This window comes from Hemibagrus wyckioides, linkage group LG22 (assembly GCF_019097595.1).
Source record: "Hemibagrus wyckioides isolate EC202008001 linkage group LG22, SWU_Hwy_1.0, whole genome shotgun sequence".
Classification (NCBI taxonomy): domain Eukaryota; kingdom Metazoa; phylum Chordata; class Actinopteri; order Siluriformes; family Bagridae; genus Hemibagrus; species Hemibagrus wyckioides.
In genome coordinates, this window is record NC_080731.1 from 19,773,921 (window position 1) to 19,793,865 (window position 19,945).

Sequence of the window (19,945 nt, forward strand, 5' to 3'; positions counted from 1 at the left end):
AACAGTGAAAGTGTCTCTAAAATGCAGGTGATTTAATTAAAGCTGTGTTAAAATGCCACTATGTACTATTTGGTTTAACAGAGCTTAAAACTATTGTACATGAAACTGAGCAGTGGTCTGAAAGGTCAACTAAGAAAACAGCTTTTAATAATCTTTAAATGATGCTTAAAAACATAAAGCCTGTCCAGCCTTGCTAGTGACATGACACTGCTGCATACATGAGCCCATGTGTATTGTTTTTGAGTTTTATTGAACTTCTGTTTTTCAGCTGTGTGAAGGAGCTGTTTGTGAGAGGACATGTGGGGCTCTACATGGTTACAAGCTTTAATGTGCAATTAAAATCTCCACCAACAAATTAAAATTCTTTACAATTACAGGTTTCTAAAATTGTGCATAGTCTGTCTCAAAAACCCCCAATATAGACAAATAACAAAAACATGTTTTTAAGAACAAGCAAGCCATTTACAGTACGTGATTTTGATTGACATCTCTCATCCTTTAAATCCTGTAAGTTGTGAGGTGGGACCTGCATGGATCGGACTTGTTTGTACAGCACATCTCACAGATGCTGGATTTGATTGAACTCTGGGGAATTTGGAGGCCAAGTGAACACCTCAAACTAGTTGTTGTGGTCATCAAACTATTCCTGAAACTTTTATGCTTTGTGGCACAGTGCATTTTCCTGCTGAAAGAGACCACAGCCATCAGGGAATACCGTTTCCATGAAGGGTGTACATGGTCTGCAGCAATACTTAGGTAGGTGGTACATATCAAAGTAACATCCACATGGATGGCAGGACCCAAGGTTTCCCAGCAGAACATTGCCCAAAGCATGAAACTGCCTCTGTTGGCATGCCTTCTTCCCATAATGCATCCCGGTGCCATGTGTTTCCTAGGTAATTGCATGAATGTGCAGGTCTACAGCTTTCCTAATAAACTAGATAATACATGTATATTCATTTTCATGTGTATTCATTTCTGCATGATGTAACTTGTTGCCTCAGGGCTGGCTGGCTGGTGTGTGTGTGTGTGCGTGCGTGCGTGTGTGTGTTTGTGTGTGCGCGCGTGTGTGTGCGTGCGTGTGCGTGCGTGTGTGCGTGCGTGTGTTTGTGTGTGCGCGCGTGTGTGTGCGTGCGTGTGCGTGTGTGCGTGCGTGTGTGTGTTTGTGTGTGCGCGCGTGTGTGTGCGTGCGTGCGTGTGCGTGCGTGTGTGTGTTTGTGTGTGTGCGTGCGTGTGTGCGTGCGTGTGTGTGTTTGTGTGTGCGCGCGTGTGTGTGCGTGCGTGCGTGTGCGTGCGTGCGTGCGCGTGCGTGCGTGTGTGCGTGCGTGTGTGTGTGCGTGTGTGTGTGTGTGTGTGTGTGTTAGTGCTAACTTCTAACAGTGGGTTTGACTCACCCCCAGTCTAGTGATAGAGCTGCATGGCTGTTGCCATACTGACTAAAGCTCTGCTCTGACCTCCACAACATAAACCTTCTTTATCCACTCTGTGTCTGGGATAACCTTCCTGATCTTGCTGTTGTGGAACATATACTGCTAACCATCGACCGAGGGACAGTGAAGAATTCTGGTCAATTTACTCATCGTGTGACTTACGAGGGTATAAATATTGTAATATTGGTTGTGAGGGTGGGGGGTTTGCTGAATTTAGTGTTCAGGATTCAGAAAAATCAGAATTTAGGGTGTTACCAGTTTCTGTTTTTTGGAGATCTGAACTGTGGCAGTTGATTCCATATGTATAAAAGTAGGAACTAATAGTAAAGAAATCATATATATTTGGTCAGAAAATAACTCATTTGCTTATGAAAACAAAAACAAAACCATTAGCAGGTAAAGAAGATTACCTGAAGAAAAAGAAAACTAAAAGAAATTACCAAGATGCCGAAGGTAACTCTGAAGAAAATGGAGAGATCTACACTTCAGATGACAGAATGCACAGAACAACCAATAACTACAGTACAGACATTACATTTAGCTGAGCTTTATGGAACAGCAAGAAGAAGAACCGCAGTATACTCTCTTGTTTTCACAAATACCAGAGAGAACCAAACTGGGAGTTTAAACCCTGTGAGGGGTATGTTTATTGAGCACAACGGAAAATGGGTGGAAAGAGGAAAGTGAAGAATACTCAGCCCAGCACGCAACGGCAATCGGAGAATGGAGGCAGAAGGAACCAGGAGAAGTCCACGTTGGGAAAGGAGGTAAAGTGGAGCTGGAGAAGGGAATACTGATAGGCTGATAGCAAAATAGCGATAACATGAAACTTTTGCCTAATGCTAGAGCGAGGGGTAGCGAGTTGGCGCCTACGTTTGAGACCAGACAAAGAAAGAGAGAAAACGTGAGGTTTAAATAGGGGAGTGAGTGTTCTCTGGAAACAAGGTGCATGTGAACTTCATTAAAACTCAGGTGAGTCAGTGCGCTGGTGAGGAGTGGAGTCCGGCGTGCCTGGGACACTTGTAGCACATTTTAATACTTTGCTGTAAACATTGTCCCTAATGTGAGGCATGGTGGTGGTAGCATTATGTTGTTATGTATAACCTATATAAGACCTCTTTATTACCCATATCCCTATAAATAAGCAAAAACAAAAACCCAACAAATATAACATACACACCGTTAAACCTGGTGAAATATACATAAGAAATATTTACAATATAGACACTGGTTTCTATGTACAAAAATACAAATTACATACAGAGGCCAAGAATTCTAAAGAGAAGGGACAGATGGAGTTCAGTGTCAGGAAAAGTAAAGTTTAAAACCAGAATCACATCAACAGAACAACAGAATGAAGTCTGGAGCACAAAACACTACACAGAGCAGAGCTGGACACCAACTTCCTTCCAGCTGAAATACTGCTGCCTGTTGATATCATCAACATGTAATAGAGGGTAAACAGAGGCAAAGAGGCAAAAAAAACTCTAAAATAAACTTAGTGTGTGTGTGTGTGTGTGTGTTTGCTCCCCTAAATTCCTGCCCTGCAAAAACACGTTTTTCTGAAGTAATGAGAGCTGAGCTTGAACATGTCCCAGTCTGCATCATCCATAGCGTACTGCAGGGTTGATCTGTCCAGCATGAGATCTCCCTCTGAAACAAAGCTTTTCTTTGTTTATAGCCAGTCATGAAGAATATGGCAGCATGGTCTGTCACATAAATATAACTACTTTTAAAATTACTGATAAAAACACAATAATATTATTTTCTGTAACTGTCATAGTCAATTAATAATAGTTCACTTAAACATTACTTAATATCTTTCTCTCTCTCTCTCTGTCTTTCTCTCTCTATACATCCCACTCCCGAGCTCCCAGTGTTCTGAGTTTCCAGTGTGACCACTGGCTTTACCCCTGGTCAGAGTCTGGTCGCTTTTTTGGTGCTGTGGATGGATCTGTGTGGTCAGCCTGTGACCAGGGGACAGCCGTGGACACAGTCTAGAGACACAGAGACTATCACACTGTCACAGATCTGCCCTTACATCTGTCAGCTTGCGACAGCAGGGAATTAGTGTCTATAATGAACTCTGAACTGTACAAAACTCTCTCTCTCTCTCTCTCTCTCTCACACACACACATTCACCTGTGTGAACAGACTCACAATATATTGTTCACTACTTATTGCACTACTTATTGCATTACTACCACTGCTATTGCATTTTTGCACTAATACATATTGTCAGCCTGCTATATATATATGTTACAATCATATATGTTATAAGATACCTGTTTTTTTTTCCAATTTCTCAAGGTTGCACATCATTTCATTTTATTTCACTTCATTGCACATGTTCTTTATCGGTGCTACATGTCCTGTCTTGTGTTGTTGTTTTGTTTTTTGTATTACTGTTTTTGCCTTGTCTTTGCTCTGTTTGCACCTAGTTACACACTTTGCACTTTACGTGGCTTGGACAAACTTCTGTCCTAGCTCTGTGTTGTTGTTTCTGTGTTTGTAATTTTATGTTGTATGTTTATGTAGCACCAGGGTCCTGGAGAAACGTTGTTTCATTTCACTATGTGCTGCGTCAGATATATGTGGTTGAAATGACAATAATGAGGATGGGTTCTGTTCTGAGCCTGGTTCCTCTCAAGGTTTCTTCCTCTTCAAGGTTTCTTCCCCTTGCCACAATCGCCACAGGCTTGCTCATGTAATCTTATATATTCTGTGCTTTTATTGTGAAAGAACTGTAATAAAGGATCAGCTGATGACACTGTGCTTGTTGTTGAGATTTTGCAGGTACAGAAGGTGAGTTGAGGTGGAAATGTGGAGAGGGATGGAGGTTGGGGTGGAGGGTAGAGAGGGATGGAGGTTGGGGTGGAGGGTGGAGAGGGATGGAGGTTGGGGTGGAGGGTGGAGAGGGATGGAGGTTGGGGTGAGGGATGGAGGTTGGGGTGGAGGGTGTAGAGGGATGGAGGTTGGGGTGGAGGGTGGAGAGGGATGGAGGTGGGGGGGGGGGGGGGAGAGGGAGGGAGGTTGGGGTGGAGGGTGGAGAGGGATGGAGGTTGGGGTGAGGGATGGAGGTTGGGGTGGAGGGTGTAGAGGGATGGAGGTTGGGGTGGAGGGTGGAGAGGGATGGAGGTTGGGGTGGAGGGTGGAGAGGGATGGAGGTTGGGGTGGAGGCTCAGATAAGATGAAAATGATTGTACTGAGTGGAGATGCTTCAGACTGACTCCTGTTTCTGTCTCCATCAACACAACACCTCCATTTTACTGCACAAACTCATCAACAACCCTGACGCTACTGCTCCAGCTTTCATTAAGGTTCATTAGTAACATGTCCATCAATCACTTTAATTATCACCAGTGAAAGCTATAAACCCTCTGAAGTGACTGAATTTTATATCATGAACTCAGTAATAAAATCTGCCCACTGACAGAGCAACTCCCACAGCCACAGTGAACTCTGATTCCCAGAACACACTGCAGTCTACAAACACAGACGTCCTGAACTACAAGAGAGGAGAGGGGAGGACTTATAGGGTGTGTCCATCTGGATGGCTTTCTGGAAGAGTTATCTTACTAGTGCACCTTGTACCTTAAACCCTAGGAGATCTGATAGCTTTTTCCTTTTAGCTGTGAGAGTTGGAATATGGTTCTGGTCGTTTGTTGACTGTGTCTGAGACTGAAGTTCTGTGGTTTCATTTTCTACTTCCTTTGTGACATTGACAGTGTACTGTTGACAGAACTGCTTTATTATCTTACCAAAGTCCACCACTGCTGTAAGGACACAAAAACACCTTTTTCTTCTGTCAAATTGTCCAGAAAACAGTGAAAGTGTCTCTAAAATGCAGGTGATGTAATTAAAGCTGTGTTAAAATGCCACTATGTACTATTTGGTTTAACAGAGCATAAAACTATTGTACATGAAACTGAGCAGTGGTCTGAAAGGTCAACAGGGCTAATAAACCAGCTTTTAATAATCTTTAAATGATGCTTAAAATCATAAAACCTGTCCAGACCTGCTAGTGACATGAAACTGCAGCAGACATGAGCCCATGTGTATTGTTTCTGAGTTTTATTGAACTTCTGTTTTTCAGCTGTGTGAAGGAGCTGTTTGTGAGAGGGCATGTGGGGCTTTACACTCAAAAAAAATAACATGCTAGATTTACTGACAAATAGAGTGCATCATTTTTGCAAGTCCCTTTTCAAGTCATCCTTTTTAAGGATTTTAACTAAAAACCTTTAGTAGGCGATGCTTAAATATTTGAATATCCTAGCAAATGTTTCTGCTGACATCTATTGGTTGGTGCAATATAATATTATAAGTAGTTTTTACTAATAAATTTAAGCTATTTTCACATAATGTTTTGTTTAATCCACTAAGCTAATATTTACTGGTAATTTTAAGTTCTTTAATCTCAAAATAGCTAGCTATTAATCTATAGCTAACTATTAAGTTGTATATTACATTGAGTGGAAGAAACAACTAAAATATTAAAATTTCCACCTTACACCAACAAATATACATCTTTGAAATCTAGATTACTGAAGAACAGTAAAGATTCTGTAACAACAGTTTGCTTGTGTTTGTGTTTATATTTCTATGCATCTTTGAATTGTGCTCAATGTCTTCTTCATCTACTGTCATCTAATGTCCTGAAACAAAACAGTCAATTAATAATTGTTCAATTGTACAACAGGTTTGTTTACAGTATATTTCCATATTTATGACAGTGTAAGTACCAAATGTAAACTTTTTCCAAACGATTTGTTGTTCAGTGAAAGCAGTTCATCTGTGGCTTAATATAAAATATTTACCATTTATATAAATGTTTGTGTCTGATGATTTCCTCCTCTATCCCTGAGTATGGGTAAAATAAAATGAGTATCTAATTACACAGTATGGCTTTTGATGAAATCTAATTTTAAAATTACAAATAAATAAATAAAAATAAATAAATAATAATAACAAATGCCTCTTTTGTTCAGTTCATCTCTAAACTGTTCCACAATTACAGCAATAAATATTATTATAATATATATGTTTATTAAAGAAGTTACTAATGTGTGAACCTCTGCAAATGGTAGAGAAAAATCCGTTCTGTTTATTTCAGAATATTAATCAGGAGTCTGAAGTTAAAATCTGAGCAACAGACGACGCTGAGCCGCATCCGGGTTTTTCTTATGCAGTTACAATCAGCGTCCACAAGAGGGCGCCAAGCTATCATACGGCTAGAAACACGCTCCAAATGGCGACCAGGACACTGCACACTATCTAGGCGTCCTAGTTAGAACACTAAAATGTAGATTGTAACGAAACCAACAGACTCAGCTACGGGTAGCAGGAAGGCCAAACGTGTTTAGTGCAGAATTTCCCGATTCGTGAACGCCTGTTTTGTCCGAGTTTATTTTTTATTGGAGCGGTTCACGTTATCAAGATAAATAACTTCACAAATAATAAATTAAAAATAAACAGATTCCGTTATTAATTTCTCTTCACATCTCAGTAGAAAATGGCGCCGGTCCAGTTCCCCGGGCGTTAAAAATCTAGCGCAGTTACTAAAACTCGCCTTACTGTCCGAGACACTGTGTAAAGAAGAAATTGAGAATAAACGATTGGTTTCTGATTTACTGTTAATGTCACACTTAGTATGAAAATCTGGAGTCGCTCACTGTTTCACATACAGGATTATTTTTGCGATTTGGAACACATCCAAAATGGCGGCCTGGATGCTAACACACTATCTAGGGGTTCTAGTTGAAGAGCAGTCTCTCAGATTAGAACAGAACCGGAAGTAACATGCTCCGCCCACTCACCTACGGGTTACTTCCCTTCTTAATAATTTGCGAAATTTTATTCTGTACAGTGTTACACCACATGTGTAGGTAGATTTTTTGTTTAAAAATGTAAAAAAAATCTCAGTTAACAGAACAGTAAGACACTTTTTTTCGAAAACGTTATAAAATTTTTATTCATTTTTCAGTAGAAAATTGGACCGGTGCAGTTACACAGTTTGACCACAAGATGGAGAGAAAAGCGTTACCGTTACTAACACATAGTTTACATGACAACGTCAGTGTGTGTAAAAGAGAATATTCCGAATAAACATTTGGTCGCTAATTCGGTGTTAATGGATCCGTTAGTAGGAAGGTCTTGACAATACACAAATGTAAAGAACAAAGTATATTTATTTCAGTTCTGCTGTAACAACTAGAGTAATCTAGCAGTTCAGCAGTGAGACTGTAGCAGAGCTGGAGAGATGGATTGATTCCTACACAGATGAGCTTCCTCCTCTCACACACTTCATCCTCCCTGTAAGCTTCCTCCTCTCACACACTTCATCCTGTCTGTAAGCTTCCTCCTCTCACACACTTCATCCTCCCTGTAAGCTTCCTCCTCTCACACACTTCATCCTCCCTGTAAGCTTCCTCCTCTCACACACTTCATCCTCCCTGTAAGCTTCCTCCTCTCACACACTTCATCCTCCCTGTAAGCTTCCTCCTCTCACACACTTCATCCTCCCTGTAAGCTTCCTCCTCTCACACACTTCATCCTGTCTGTAAGCTTCCTCCTCTCACACACTTCATCCTGTCTGTAAGCTTCCTCCTCTCACACACTTCATCCTGTCTGTAAGCTTCCTCCTCTCACACACTTCATCCTGTCTGTAAGCTTCCTCCTCTCACACACTTCATCCTGTCTGTAAGCTTCCTCCTCTCACACACTTCATCCTCCCTGTAAGCTTCCTCCTCTCACACACTTCATCCTGTCTGTAAACTTCCTCCTCTCACACACTTCATCCTCCCTGTAAGCTTCCTCCTCTCACACACTTCATCCTCCCTGTAAGCTTCCTCCTCTCACACACTTCATCCTCCCTGTAAACTTCCTCCTCTCACACACTTCATCCTCCCTGTAAGCTTCCTCCTCTCACACACTTCATCCTCCCTGTAAGCTTCCTCCTCTCACACACTTCATCCTCCCTGTAAGCTTCCTCCTCTCACACACTTCATCCTCCCTGTAAGCTTCCTCCTCTTACACACTTCATCCTCCCTGTAAGCTTCCTCCTCTCACACACTTCATCCTGTCTGTAAGCTTCCTCCTCTCACACACTTCATCCTCCCTGTAAGCTTCCTCCTCTCACACACTTCATCCTGTCTGTAAGCTTCCTCCTCTCACACACTTCATCCTCCCTGTAAGCTTCCTCCTCTCACACACTTCATCCTGTCTGTAAGCTTCCTCCTCTCACACACTTCATCCTGTCTGTAAACTTCCTCCTCTCACACACTTCATCCTGTCTGTAAGCTTCCTCCTCTCACACACTTCATCCTCCCTGTAAGCTTCCTCCTCTCACACACTTCATCCTCCCTGTAAGCTTCCTCCTCTCACACACTTCATCCTGTCTGTAAGCTTCCTCCTCTCACACACTTCATCCTGTCTGTAAGCTTCCTCCTCTCACACACTTCATCCTGTCTGTAAACTTCCTCCTCTCACACACTTCATCCTGTCTGTAAGCTTCCTCCTCTCACACACTTCATCCTCCCTGTAAGCTTCCTCCTCTCACACACTTCATCCTGTCTGTAAGCTTCCTCCTCTCACACACTTCATCTTCCCTGTAAGCTTCCTCCTCTCACACACCTCATCCTCCCTGTAGGCTTCCTCCTCTCACACACTTCATCCTGTCTGTAAGCTTCCTCCTCTCACACACTTCATCCTCCCTGTAAGCTTCCTCCTCTCACACACTTCATCCTGTCTGTAAGCTTCCTCCTCTCACACACTTCATCCTCCCTGTAAACTTCCTCCTCTCACACACTTCATCCTCCCTGTAAACTTCCTCCTCTCACACACTTCATCCTGTCTGTAAGCTTCCTCCTCTCACACACTTCATCCTGTCTGTAAGCTTCCTCCTCTCACACACTTCATCCTGTCTGTAAGCTTCCTCCTCTCACACACTTCATCCTGTCTGTAAACTTCCTCCTCTCACACACTTCATCCTGTCTGTAAGCTTCCTCCTCTCACACACTTCATCCTCCCTGTAAGCTTCCTCCTCTCACACACTTCATCCTGTCTGTAAGCTTCCTCCTCTCACACACTTCATCTTCCCTGTAAGCTTCCTCCTCTCACACACTTCATCTTCCCTGTAAGCTTCCTCCTCTCACACACCTCATCCTCCCTGTAGGCTTCCTCCTCTCACACACTTCATCCTGTCTGTAAGCTTCCTCCTCTCACACACTTCATCCTCCCTGTAAGCTTCCTCCTCTCACACACTTCATCCTGTCTGTAAGCTTCCTCCTCTCACACACTTCATCCTCCCTGTAAACTTCCTCCTCTCACACACTTCATCCTCCCTGTAAACTTCCTCCTCTCACACACTTCATCCTGTCTGTAAGCTTCCTCCTCTCACACACTTCATCCTGTCTGTAAGCTTCCTCCTCTCACACACTTCATCCTGTCTGTAAGCTTCCTCCTCTCACACACTTCATCCTGTCTGTAAACTTCCTCCTCTCACACACTTCATCCTGTCTGTAAGCTTCCTCCTCTCACACACTTCATCCTCCCTGTAAGCTTCCTCCTCTCACACACTTCATCCTGTCTGTAAGCTTCCTCCTCTCACACACTTCATCTTCCCTGTAAGCTTCCTCCTCTCACACACCTCATCCTCCCTGTAGGCTTCCTCCTCTCACACACTTCATCCTGTCTGTAAGCTTCCTCCTCTCACACACTTCATCCTCCCTGTAAGCTTCCTCCTCTCACACACTTCATCCTCCCTGTAAGCTTCCTCCTCTCACACACTTCATCCTGTCTGTAAGCTTCCTCCTCTCACACACCTCATCCTCCCTGTAAGCTTCCTCCTCTCACACACTTCATCCTGTCTGTAAGCTTCCTCCTCTCACACACTTCATCCTCCCTGTAAGCTTCCTCCTCTTACACACTTCATCCTCCCTGTAAGCTTCCTCCTCTCACACACTTCATCCTCCCTGTAAGCTTCCTCCTCTCACACACCTCATCCTCCCTGTAAGCTTCCTCCTCTCACACACCTCATCCTCCCTGTAAGCTTCCTCCTCTCACACACTTCATCCTCCCTGTAAGCTTCCTCCTCTCACACACTTCATCCTCCCTGTAGGCTTCCTCCTCTCACACACCTCATCCTCCCTGTAGGCTTCCTCCTCTCACACACTTCATCCTGTCTGTAAGCTTCCTCCTCTCACACACTTCATCCTGTCTGTAAGCTTCCTCCTCTCACACACTTCATCCTCCCTGTAAGCTTCCTCCTCTCACACACTTCATCCTGTCTGTAAGCTTCCTCCTCTCACACACTTCATCCTGTCTGTAAGCTTCCTCCTCTCACACACTTCATCCTGTCTGTAAGCTTCCTCCTCTCACACACTTCATCCTGTCTGTAAGCTTCCTCCTCTCACACACTTCATCCTGTCTGTAAGCTTCCTCCTCTCACACACTTCATCCTGTCTGTAAGCTTCCTCCTCTTACACACTTCATCTGATAGTAAATGTTCTTGTACTTTGGATAAAGAAACTCTTTAAAGCTGGACTGTATTCTCACCTGTGTGACTCTGGGTTCTTCTCTCATCCTCTCACTGTGGATTACGTTCTACAGTCTGGGGGGAAAAGCAGTGCTGCCCTGCATGTGGCCAGAGCTGTGTGTCGCCGGGCCGAGCGCTGGTCAGTCTCACTCACACACACACACACACACAGTAGATCTGCACTAATGTTTTATCTCATTATGAGCTGATCGTTGGTTCACATGTGTCACTTCCTGTCTCTCTCTGCAGCGTGGCTCCTATAGTGCGTTCAGGCGAGGCCGATCCTGACATCAGTAAATATCTCAACAGGTAAAAGAGTTTGTTCAGAATCTTCCTTTAACACAGATTTAAAACAAACAGAGATGCTGAAGCTTTAAGTGTCACTTCTTTACCTGCTCTGATGTGCTGCTTGTTGACGCAGGTTGAGTGATTACCTGTTCACACTGGCCAGATACACAGCCATGAAAGAAGGAAACACAGAGAGGATCTACAAGAGACCTGAATGAACTTCTTCAACATCAGAAATAAACTCTCTTTTCTGAAAACTGTGAGATTTCTCCAGTATATTTATCTAAATCACTTATTTTGACCTGGTGTTGAAAACGTCTCCTGATTCAGCTGATGGTGTTAATTCCACTGCATCACTTCATTACACTCCAACACTGACACTAGGTGGCGCTTTAACACTGGATTTGAATGACACTGAATGATGTGCATGTTTACTGGATGATCTCTGACACTAAAATAAGACTAATAAAGTTTTGTATTTAACTGATTTAAACTGTTCAACACAAACCCAGAATCCAGTCACACGTCACAGGAGAAAATACTAAAAAGTATCAGAAGAGTTATCAGAGTGAATTGTTTAGAATTATACATCTATTTTAAAATCACAGATATTCCACATGCAGTGTAGTGTTAAAAAATTAAACTTGAGATTCACAGATTTACTGTAGCCACTAAACTGTCAGAAAAATGAAAGTCAGAATAAACAGTACACACCCGTGTGATCAACTGATTACGTTCCTGCTGCTGAAAATACACTGGCTTGAGTCTAAAGGTGAATGATCTTTTCTGTTGCAGCCCGATGAACATTTTTACTGTAAAACTGAAACCCGATGAAATGTAGAAACAGTTCATAAACAAAAGTGGTTCACATCCTAAAGCAGACGATTTACATATAACGGAGAGTTTTGTACAGGAATTAAATCATAATAATAAGAATAATATATAAACCACTACATTCTTTCCTTGATACATCACACTTAGAAAAGTGTCAAATGTAAAATAATTTCCACGTGTTTACATATACTAATTATGGGTTATGTCTTTTTCATGGCACGTGCCTGGGCTTTGACCTATGCGGTGTAATTTGACTGGCATTTATTGATTTCCAGCAAAATAAAATTAGGTAAAATAAAATAAACCTCTTGCATGGTCAAGGTCAGTGTTGGACCTAGATTTGTGTGAAAACACACTGGTTACAGAACACACTGTATACAGTGAAATAAAATTCTAGAATATATGTCTAATTATATGTATAATTGATTAGAAACACACTTAGCTGCCCTTGCTGCCCTCCCCATGGGAACTCCACAACTATTACTACCCCAACTACAGTAACTCAAATTGGGTGTTTATGGGCAACAGTCGGGATCAGGAGTAGCACTGGCCAGGGATCAAAATCAACATAACAGTTACATCACAGTTACAAAATGTCAGCATATAATGTTTGAAAATACAGAGCTCAGAAAAGGCCTTCAGAAGTTGGTATTAATTTTCATTTGGCAACGTTTAGATTTTAAAACTGTAAAGAGTAAATATAATATTGTACTGTATATTTAAAAAAAACCCTTCAAAATAAGTTTATAATATGAAAATGTCCATGTGAAAATGGCATTCATGTGGAGAGATTAAGAGGGTGGAGGATCAGATAACATGAATATGAAAATGATTCTGTGGAATGGAGACGTTTCAGATTGAACACAAACCATCGACTTTACTGCATTAACCCATAACCAACCATAGCACATCTCTACACTAGGTTGCCATGTACCATACACCAGCAAAATTTATTTCAATTTCTCTCAGACTGGTTGGTAAACTAATTGAATTATTGCTTACTTAATTAACACTGACACTAGGTGGCGCTTTAACACTGAACTACATGCATGTTCACAGTAAGAACATTTTCAAGCTGCATTCTGATCTCTGATACTAAAATAAGACTTAACCTTATGACTAAACCTCTCTGTCTGTAGGATTTTACTGAGATTATGTTTGTTTTGTGTATATCTTTCCTGGTTAAAGTTTTGTATGAGACCGATTTAAACTTTTCACCACAAACACAAACCCAGAATCCAGCAACATGTCACCCAGAATGGACCAGTGAACTGGATTACAGGGGCCAGGATCAGGGGCCCAAGCAGTCAGAACCTGTGTGTAAAGTCACCTTTAACTACAGAGTCAAAGGGTTTAAACGTCTTCCTGAATAACTGAAAACATTTTCTACACAATAATGTGTTTATGAAAATGTTTTCATTTTGTGATGTGTCTCATAATCCGTCCTGAAAAATGACAGAAACACTGAAACTGAACAAATCAGAGGGAAGTGTTAGAATCCGAGTTTATACATATATATTCAATTCACAGCATACACACACAGATTAGTGTTTACTGAAACTTTAAGAATGTAAGACATCTTTAACATCCAATAAACACAGAGTTACAGAGAATAATTTACAGAGTTACAGGTTAGAAATGTCTTCACTAGATACACCAGGGGCATATCTAGGATTTGAAAACATCAGGGGCTGAGTCCGAAACATCAGGGGCTACTTAGGGAGAGGGAGTAAGCAAGAATAACACGTTTTGTAAGAGCATTTTTACATAATATTGTTTATTAATAAACACAAATTAACACAAACAGTATGCAACTTTAGAAAATTTAATTCAATCTTTTTTCTGACTCCTCCCATCATTTCAGTCTTGCTACTAAAAAAGGAGTTCATTAAAGTCATTACATTTTCTCTCACACAGGTACCATGTAATATTATCTCTTTTACAGCTGGTGTGTGTAGCAGTGCCGTGTAGATCCTTTATTATTATTATTATTTAACAATAATTTATATTATACATGCACCTCTTATTTCATTCCTGATTTATGCTGCCACTACTGTACGAATTATTCTTTGTTTATTTTTAATTTTTTACAGCCTTCTCTTATTGCTCGCTCATTTTCTCATCTCTCCTGCTGCTTGTATCTTGTCTACTTTATGCTCTTGGTGACTTTTCTATACTGTTTCTTTGAGGGTGGAATCATCAGAGAGTATCTCCGAGACTGGACATGAGTAAAACGGTCAGTTACCATACGAGTATTTATAGAGCTGAGACTTCCTTTATCAATAGACAGAACAGCTGAATGATGGAGTCTGTTCTGGTCCATTGTTCACCTAAGTCATGTCTGTATTTTAACTTAAATACTGCATTAGTTGAATAATAGAAAGTCATGATGTTCAGACTGTAATGTCTTAGTGCTTTAACACTTTATATTTTATTTAGATCTATCTTTAGGATTATTTAATTTAAGATTTTGTACATATTGGGAATGGAATAATATTCCAAAGGGTCCTATATGTCAGGGGTTTTCAGAATCAGGGACAGTGGGCCTCCTTTTTGACACAACATACATTTGTTAGCCGACTTTTATCAACTGTGTAAAATTAAATATTAGAAGTTAGACTTTTATCTGAATAATAAGATTGCTGTGTTTTCTGACATTTTTATTGCTGTCCCGCTCAAGGGCTGTAAGGTATTTTAGTCACGTGGTGTGAAAATGGAGCTGTACAGACCGATAGAAGTAGGACATTAAAGTATCGTGAGAGTGGTTCTAGAGCATATTCGAGTGCACTCTCTCATGGTATTTTGGTGTGTGTGTGTGTGTGTGTGTGTGTGTGTGTGTGTGTGTGTGTGTGTGTGCACGCTGAGAGAGATGTCAGTCAAAATCACGTACAGTAAACGGCAACAGTGCTCAACTAAAACGATCAACATTTACTTAATGCCTCTATACTCCAGTGGCAAAATTCGGGATAAAACATTTGGGGCTAGATTAAAATCATCCAGGGCTCGAGCCCCGAATGAATAGCCCTAGCAACGCCCCTGGTTCCCACCATGGTCAGCTTCCTCTTTAGGAGTTCCTGTCCCAATTTGTGCGAAGTAAAAAATTGTCGCATATGATGTTGTGTCCACTGAGTCCTTGAGTCATGTCCAGGGCAACTCTCATTCCATGGCTCTTCTCAAGGGCTTCTCCATCAGGTTTCCCTGTGTAGACTTGTTGCAGTTCCAAGCATACGAGGAAGTGGCATCACAGCCCAGATATTTAATCCAATATTTTTTGCAGATTTAGATGGTATATACTGCCTAACAGGGGCAACGACCCCAAAATGGCATCAATTGCTCATCCATGGTTACATTAGGCACACACACACACACACACAAACATAGAAACAGCTGGCCCAGACAGGAGGAGGATAGGTACACAGGACCTACAATTTCCACACTTTTATTAGCCCAGGGTCCAGTGGAGCCGAACATCCTGTATGTAATATAAATGTGTAGGGGGAGTGTACAGTGTGTGGTCATTGAAAATGTGTTCTGATATATGTTCTTCACAGAAAATGACCCAAGGCCAATGAGTTTGAGTTTGAAAAAATAATCAATCATATCATTTTTCTTTTGATAAACACCGTACAAGGGTTAAAACACAATTAAAGTGTTTTTATTGAGTAAATCAGTGTTTGTGTGTGTGTGTGTGTGTGTGTTTCTGTGTGTGAGAGAGAGAGAGAGAGAGAGAGAGAGAGAGAGAGAGAGAGAGAGAGATCCCAGAGGAAGAATGGAAAGTGACTTGCTATGACACCATCACAGACCATTTTTACTTAAAAGGTTTCCCCTAAAATTTTTCATCATGTCTTACTCTCTCAGTTCAGCAGGAAGACACACAGTCACACTTTAAGACTTGTCAGAGGAAGAATCTAATTCAGAAGATGGAGCACGTTTGAAGCCTGAAACACAGATGATGGACAGACAGTTATTTATCAGTTTATCGGTTCAGATTAAAAACAAGCAAAATATTCATCAAATCTCCTTCAAGAATTAGAAAGTGTAAATCTGTTCTCTGAAAACTTCACATCTGCCTCCTTCCTCCTCTCACCAGAGTTCTTCCTCTTCCAGACCATAATTCCAGCAACAACGGCAACGAGAACAACGAGAGCCACGAGAACACCAACGATGATAGGCATCAGTCCTCCACCTGTTAAATCAGCACAGAGTCTTTATTATCTGCTGCATCAGGAAATCAGATTTATTGTTTATACTGTATGTGGAGTTGATCAGGACCTTTTGGTACTTCTAGCACTAACTCCTCCTTCAAGCTGCTGTGCTGAATCACGCAGGTGTAGGTGTGTTTCTGCAGATCCTCAGCTGGGACTTTCAGAATGCTTCTCTTCTGGAAGCTTCCATCCTGGTTGGGTAACGTCTCTCTGAGCTCCACGTCCTCGTTCACGTCCTCTCCGTCCTTCCTCCAGGAGATCATCACCTCTTTGGGGAAGAAACCTGTAGCGTGACACACCACCTCTGGAGAAGGCGAGTGTTTCTGGATCACTGATGCTGTAGGAGGATCTGCAGAGACACACAGAGACAGAAATATGAAAAGTCTCTTCTGTTCTTCATGTAGAAACTCCTCATGTGAACCCTGATGAGGAATAATCTGTATTCCTGCTGAGGACGTTCTTCATCAAGTTTCCACCAGTTTATGTGTTTTAGTGAAGATGGAGAAACTGGAAGGGTTTCTGCAGGAAAGGAGGAAAGTTTACAGCAGAAACGTTTAAGCTTCATCACGCTGTTAAAGAGCATCTGCTGTGAGCAGAACAGGAGACAGTAAACAGCATCTTCATCACTTTCTCATCATCATCATCATCACTCTTTAAAGTGTTTCTAAACTGTTAGAATTAAAACTTCATAAAACAAGTTTCATCTACTATTTGCGCTTCGTTCTTCACTTTCGTCTGAAAAGTCTTTCTCTGTTTAACTGAAATAAAACATCACTGTTCTTCTGAAATATTTTTGGTGTTTGGTGTAAATACACTTCACTATAATTATTAATAAAGTTGTAAAATGTTTTCTGTAAATCAAACACACACTGATGGATTTTATTTCACATGAATGAACTCAAAACATTCTCTGTTTACTGAGAGAGACGTGAAAGTGCTGCATCTTTCAAGCAGGAAAATCAAGATAACAGATTGGTGAGAGACAGAGAGAGGGGGTGGAGCTTCCAGGGGGCCAGAAGTGTCAATCATTCCAGATGGGTGTCTGGATTCTCTCTGGTTTGGTGTTTACTGAAGGGTTAAAGGGATTGTTGTGTGAGTTTGAGAGAGAACTCAGAGCAGCAGACTCTAATCTCAGAACACAGAGCTGCTACAGAAAACGTGGAAAAGTCGTCAGCTCTGTAAAGAACACCAGGAAAAGTCAATTTACACACTGAACTATCTGAAGAACCTCGTCACCTCATTTCCCCCTCAGTGAAGGTCAGTGTTATTGGTCATGTGGTCAATATTTTCTGCTACAAAGATGTGAAAGAGTTTAGAGTTGGAGAGAAAATAGATTTATACTTTTAATCATACAAACAGAAAATCTCTAAATGAAAAAACTCATTTTTCATTTAGAGATTCAAATAACCAGACCACAGGAGAAGAGTGTGTGTGTGAGTGTGAGAGAGAGAGAGAGAGAGAGAGAGAGAGAGAGAGAGAGTGTGTGTTGTGTGTGTGTGTGTGTTACAGTAACCAGACCACAGGAGAAGAGTGTGTGTGTGTGTGTGTGTGTGTGTGTGTTACAGTAACCAGACCACAGGAGAAGTGTGTGTGTGTGTGTTTATATTCTCATTCATTCATTAGCTGCAGTTTCACTCTGTACTCTTCTCCTCCTGCTCTCCCTCCTGTATATCTGTGTGTGCGCGTGTGTGTGTGTGTGTGTGTGTGTATGTTACACTAACAGATCATACACTTTACCTTTCCTCTCCAGAGTCTCTCTGCTGAAAGACATGTACATCTTTAACCAGTCAATACACTCATACTCCAGGAAGCTCTTCCAGTCATTATTAAAGCCAGGATCATTATCCCACTTGTTCTTGGTGATCAGAGCTTGAGGTGTTGGAGCGATCCATGTGAAAGTTTTCAGATCAAAAATGAGGAAATCTTCTCCATCATAACCGTCCTGTCTGTATCCTCTAGTGGTGTTGTCATCATGGAGCTCACAGCCAAACATCTGCTGCATTGTGTGAACTCCTGCACACACACACACACAGATCCAGAGGTGAGTGTGATGAGGTTTAGCTGAGGTCCATCTACATTCTGCACTCAAACACCTGTCACAGGACACACAGAGCCAGAACACCAGAGGGAGCCATCACACAAATATTGACTGTGACTACCTACTTCCGGTTTATTCGGGTATTTATACGACAGGCTCCCTCGGCTCTATGTGAAGTGTATGACCCTGTTGCCTGTTCCATATTTGACTTTGACTTTCGGTTTGTGTTACAGTTTCAGTGATTGTTTTTCGGTTTTGACCTTTCTGCCTTGTTTTCTCTTTTACGATTATTGCCGTGTCCGACGAGTCCTTAAAACACCACACTTTACTCCTCATTGAGTTCTTCATCAGTAACACACTTACATCTCATTTACACTCAATTTCTATTTCATTTCTATTTCTATCAATCTCTTTATTTTTTAGTGTGATTTTCTCTCATATTAAAGACAGAAGATTTACTTCATCTTTACACTGATCAGGACTGATGAGTTTAGAAAGTGACACACCTTCACTGTGTGTGTGTGTGTGTGTGTATGTGTGTGTGTGTGTGTGTGTGTGTTTACCTCCAGTCTGATTAAAGCGCTGCATTAGTGTAGCTACATGGGCTTTGTAGAACTCCTGATGTTCATTCCCAATCTGTGTGAGTCTGTTCCAGTGATCTGGATCATCAGCATGTATCCACTCCATCTTTGTAACTTCTCTCCTCTTACTGTCATAATACACAAACTGTCCTCCATCCACCTGACCCACAGCAGTGAATTCTGGGAAATTTATTCCAGGTGTAACTGCAGTGTAGAAATATTGCAGCGAGTGTGTGACTGTAAAAGTGTAAAAACACACATTAACACTAACTCAACACACACACACACACATTAACACTACATCACTAACTCAACACACACACACATTAACACTACATCACTAACTCAACACACACACATTAACACTACATCACTAACTCAACACACACACACACACACACATTAACACTACATCACTAACTCAACAAACACTGGAAAAAACTAAAGCTGAAAAATATACATTCATCTGTGCCTTTAAATCTTTCATCAAGTTTATATTCAGTAATAATAAGAAAAGATCACAAAATCACACAATTAATTAACTAAAAATCAAAACAGCACATATAAAAAGTCTCTTTTGTGGAACATCAGTATGTTAAATAAAGAAATAAAATAAAGAAATAAAACTGTAATAAATCCCACTTCATCTGTATTTATTCTCTTATTTGGATTTTCTCTCCAGTTTGTAATAAATCCCACTTCATCTGTATTTATTCTCTTATTTGGATTTTCTCTCCAGTTTGTAATAAATCCCACTTCATCTGTATTTATTCTCTTATTTGGATTTTCTCTCCAGTTTGTAATAAATCCCACTTCATCTGTATTTATTCTCTTATTTGGATTTTCTCTCCAGTTTGCCCTCCATCATCCTACTGTAAGGACTAAACCCTGAATGTTGTCACTGCTGCCCCCGAACCTCCAACCATCTGAAATGTCTGATTACAGTAGCAGTGAGGGAGAAGTGAAGAAAAAAGAGTGAGAGAAAGAAATAAACTAAACTGAACTAAACACTTCCATGATGAAATGAGACAGAA

The 19,945-nt window shown here is 41.2% G+C and overlaps 1 protein-coding gene and 1 long non-coding RNA gene across 3 annotated transcripts in view; one reads left to right on the plus strand and one right to left on the minus strand.

Moving 5' to 3' along the window:
- Positions 1-7,621: 7,621 nt before the first annotated feature.
- LOC131343468 (uncharacterized) lies at positions 7,622-11,649 on the plus strand. The gene is made up of 4 exons (XR_009203140.1): positions 7,622-7,744; positions 11,040-11,104; positions 11,215-11,274; positions 11,387-11,649. It is a non-coding gene; the product is annotated as an uncharacterized LOC131343468 (long non-coding RNA).
- A 3,261-nt stretch (positions 11,650-14,910) lies between these two features.
- Positions 14,911-19,945, minus strand: part of LOC131343454 (BOLA class I histocompatibility antigen, alpha chain BL3-7-like) — a 5,556-nt gene continuing 521 nt past the window's right edge. The window contains exons 2-6 of one of the 2 annotated variants that reach the window (XM_058375159.1): positions 18,894-19,148; positions 18,030-18,305; positions 16,360-16,641; positions 16,175-16,273; positions 14,911-16,025 (exon numbers count right to left, since the gene is read on the minus strand). In XM_058375159.1, the coding sequence (XP_058231142.1) occupies positions 15,973-16,025; positions 16,175-16,273; positions 16,360-16,641; positions 18,030-18,305; positions 18,894-19,148 (965 nt within the window). In that variant the 3' untranslated portion in view covers positions 14,911-15,972. Of the gene's footprint in view, positions 16,026-16,109; positions 16,274-16,359; positions 16,642-18,029; positions 18,306-18,893; positions 19,149-19,945 lie in introns of those variants that run through there. The other variant, XM_058375158.1, reaches the window with a different exon arrangement.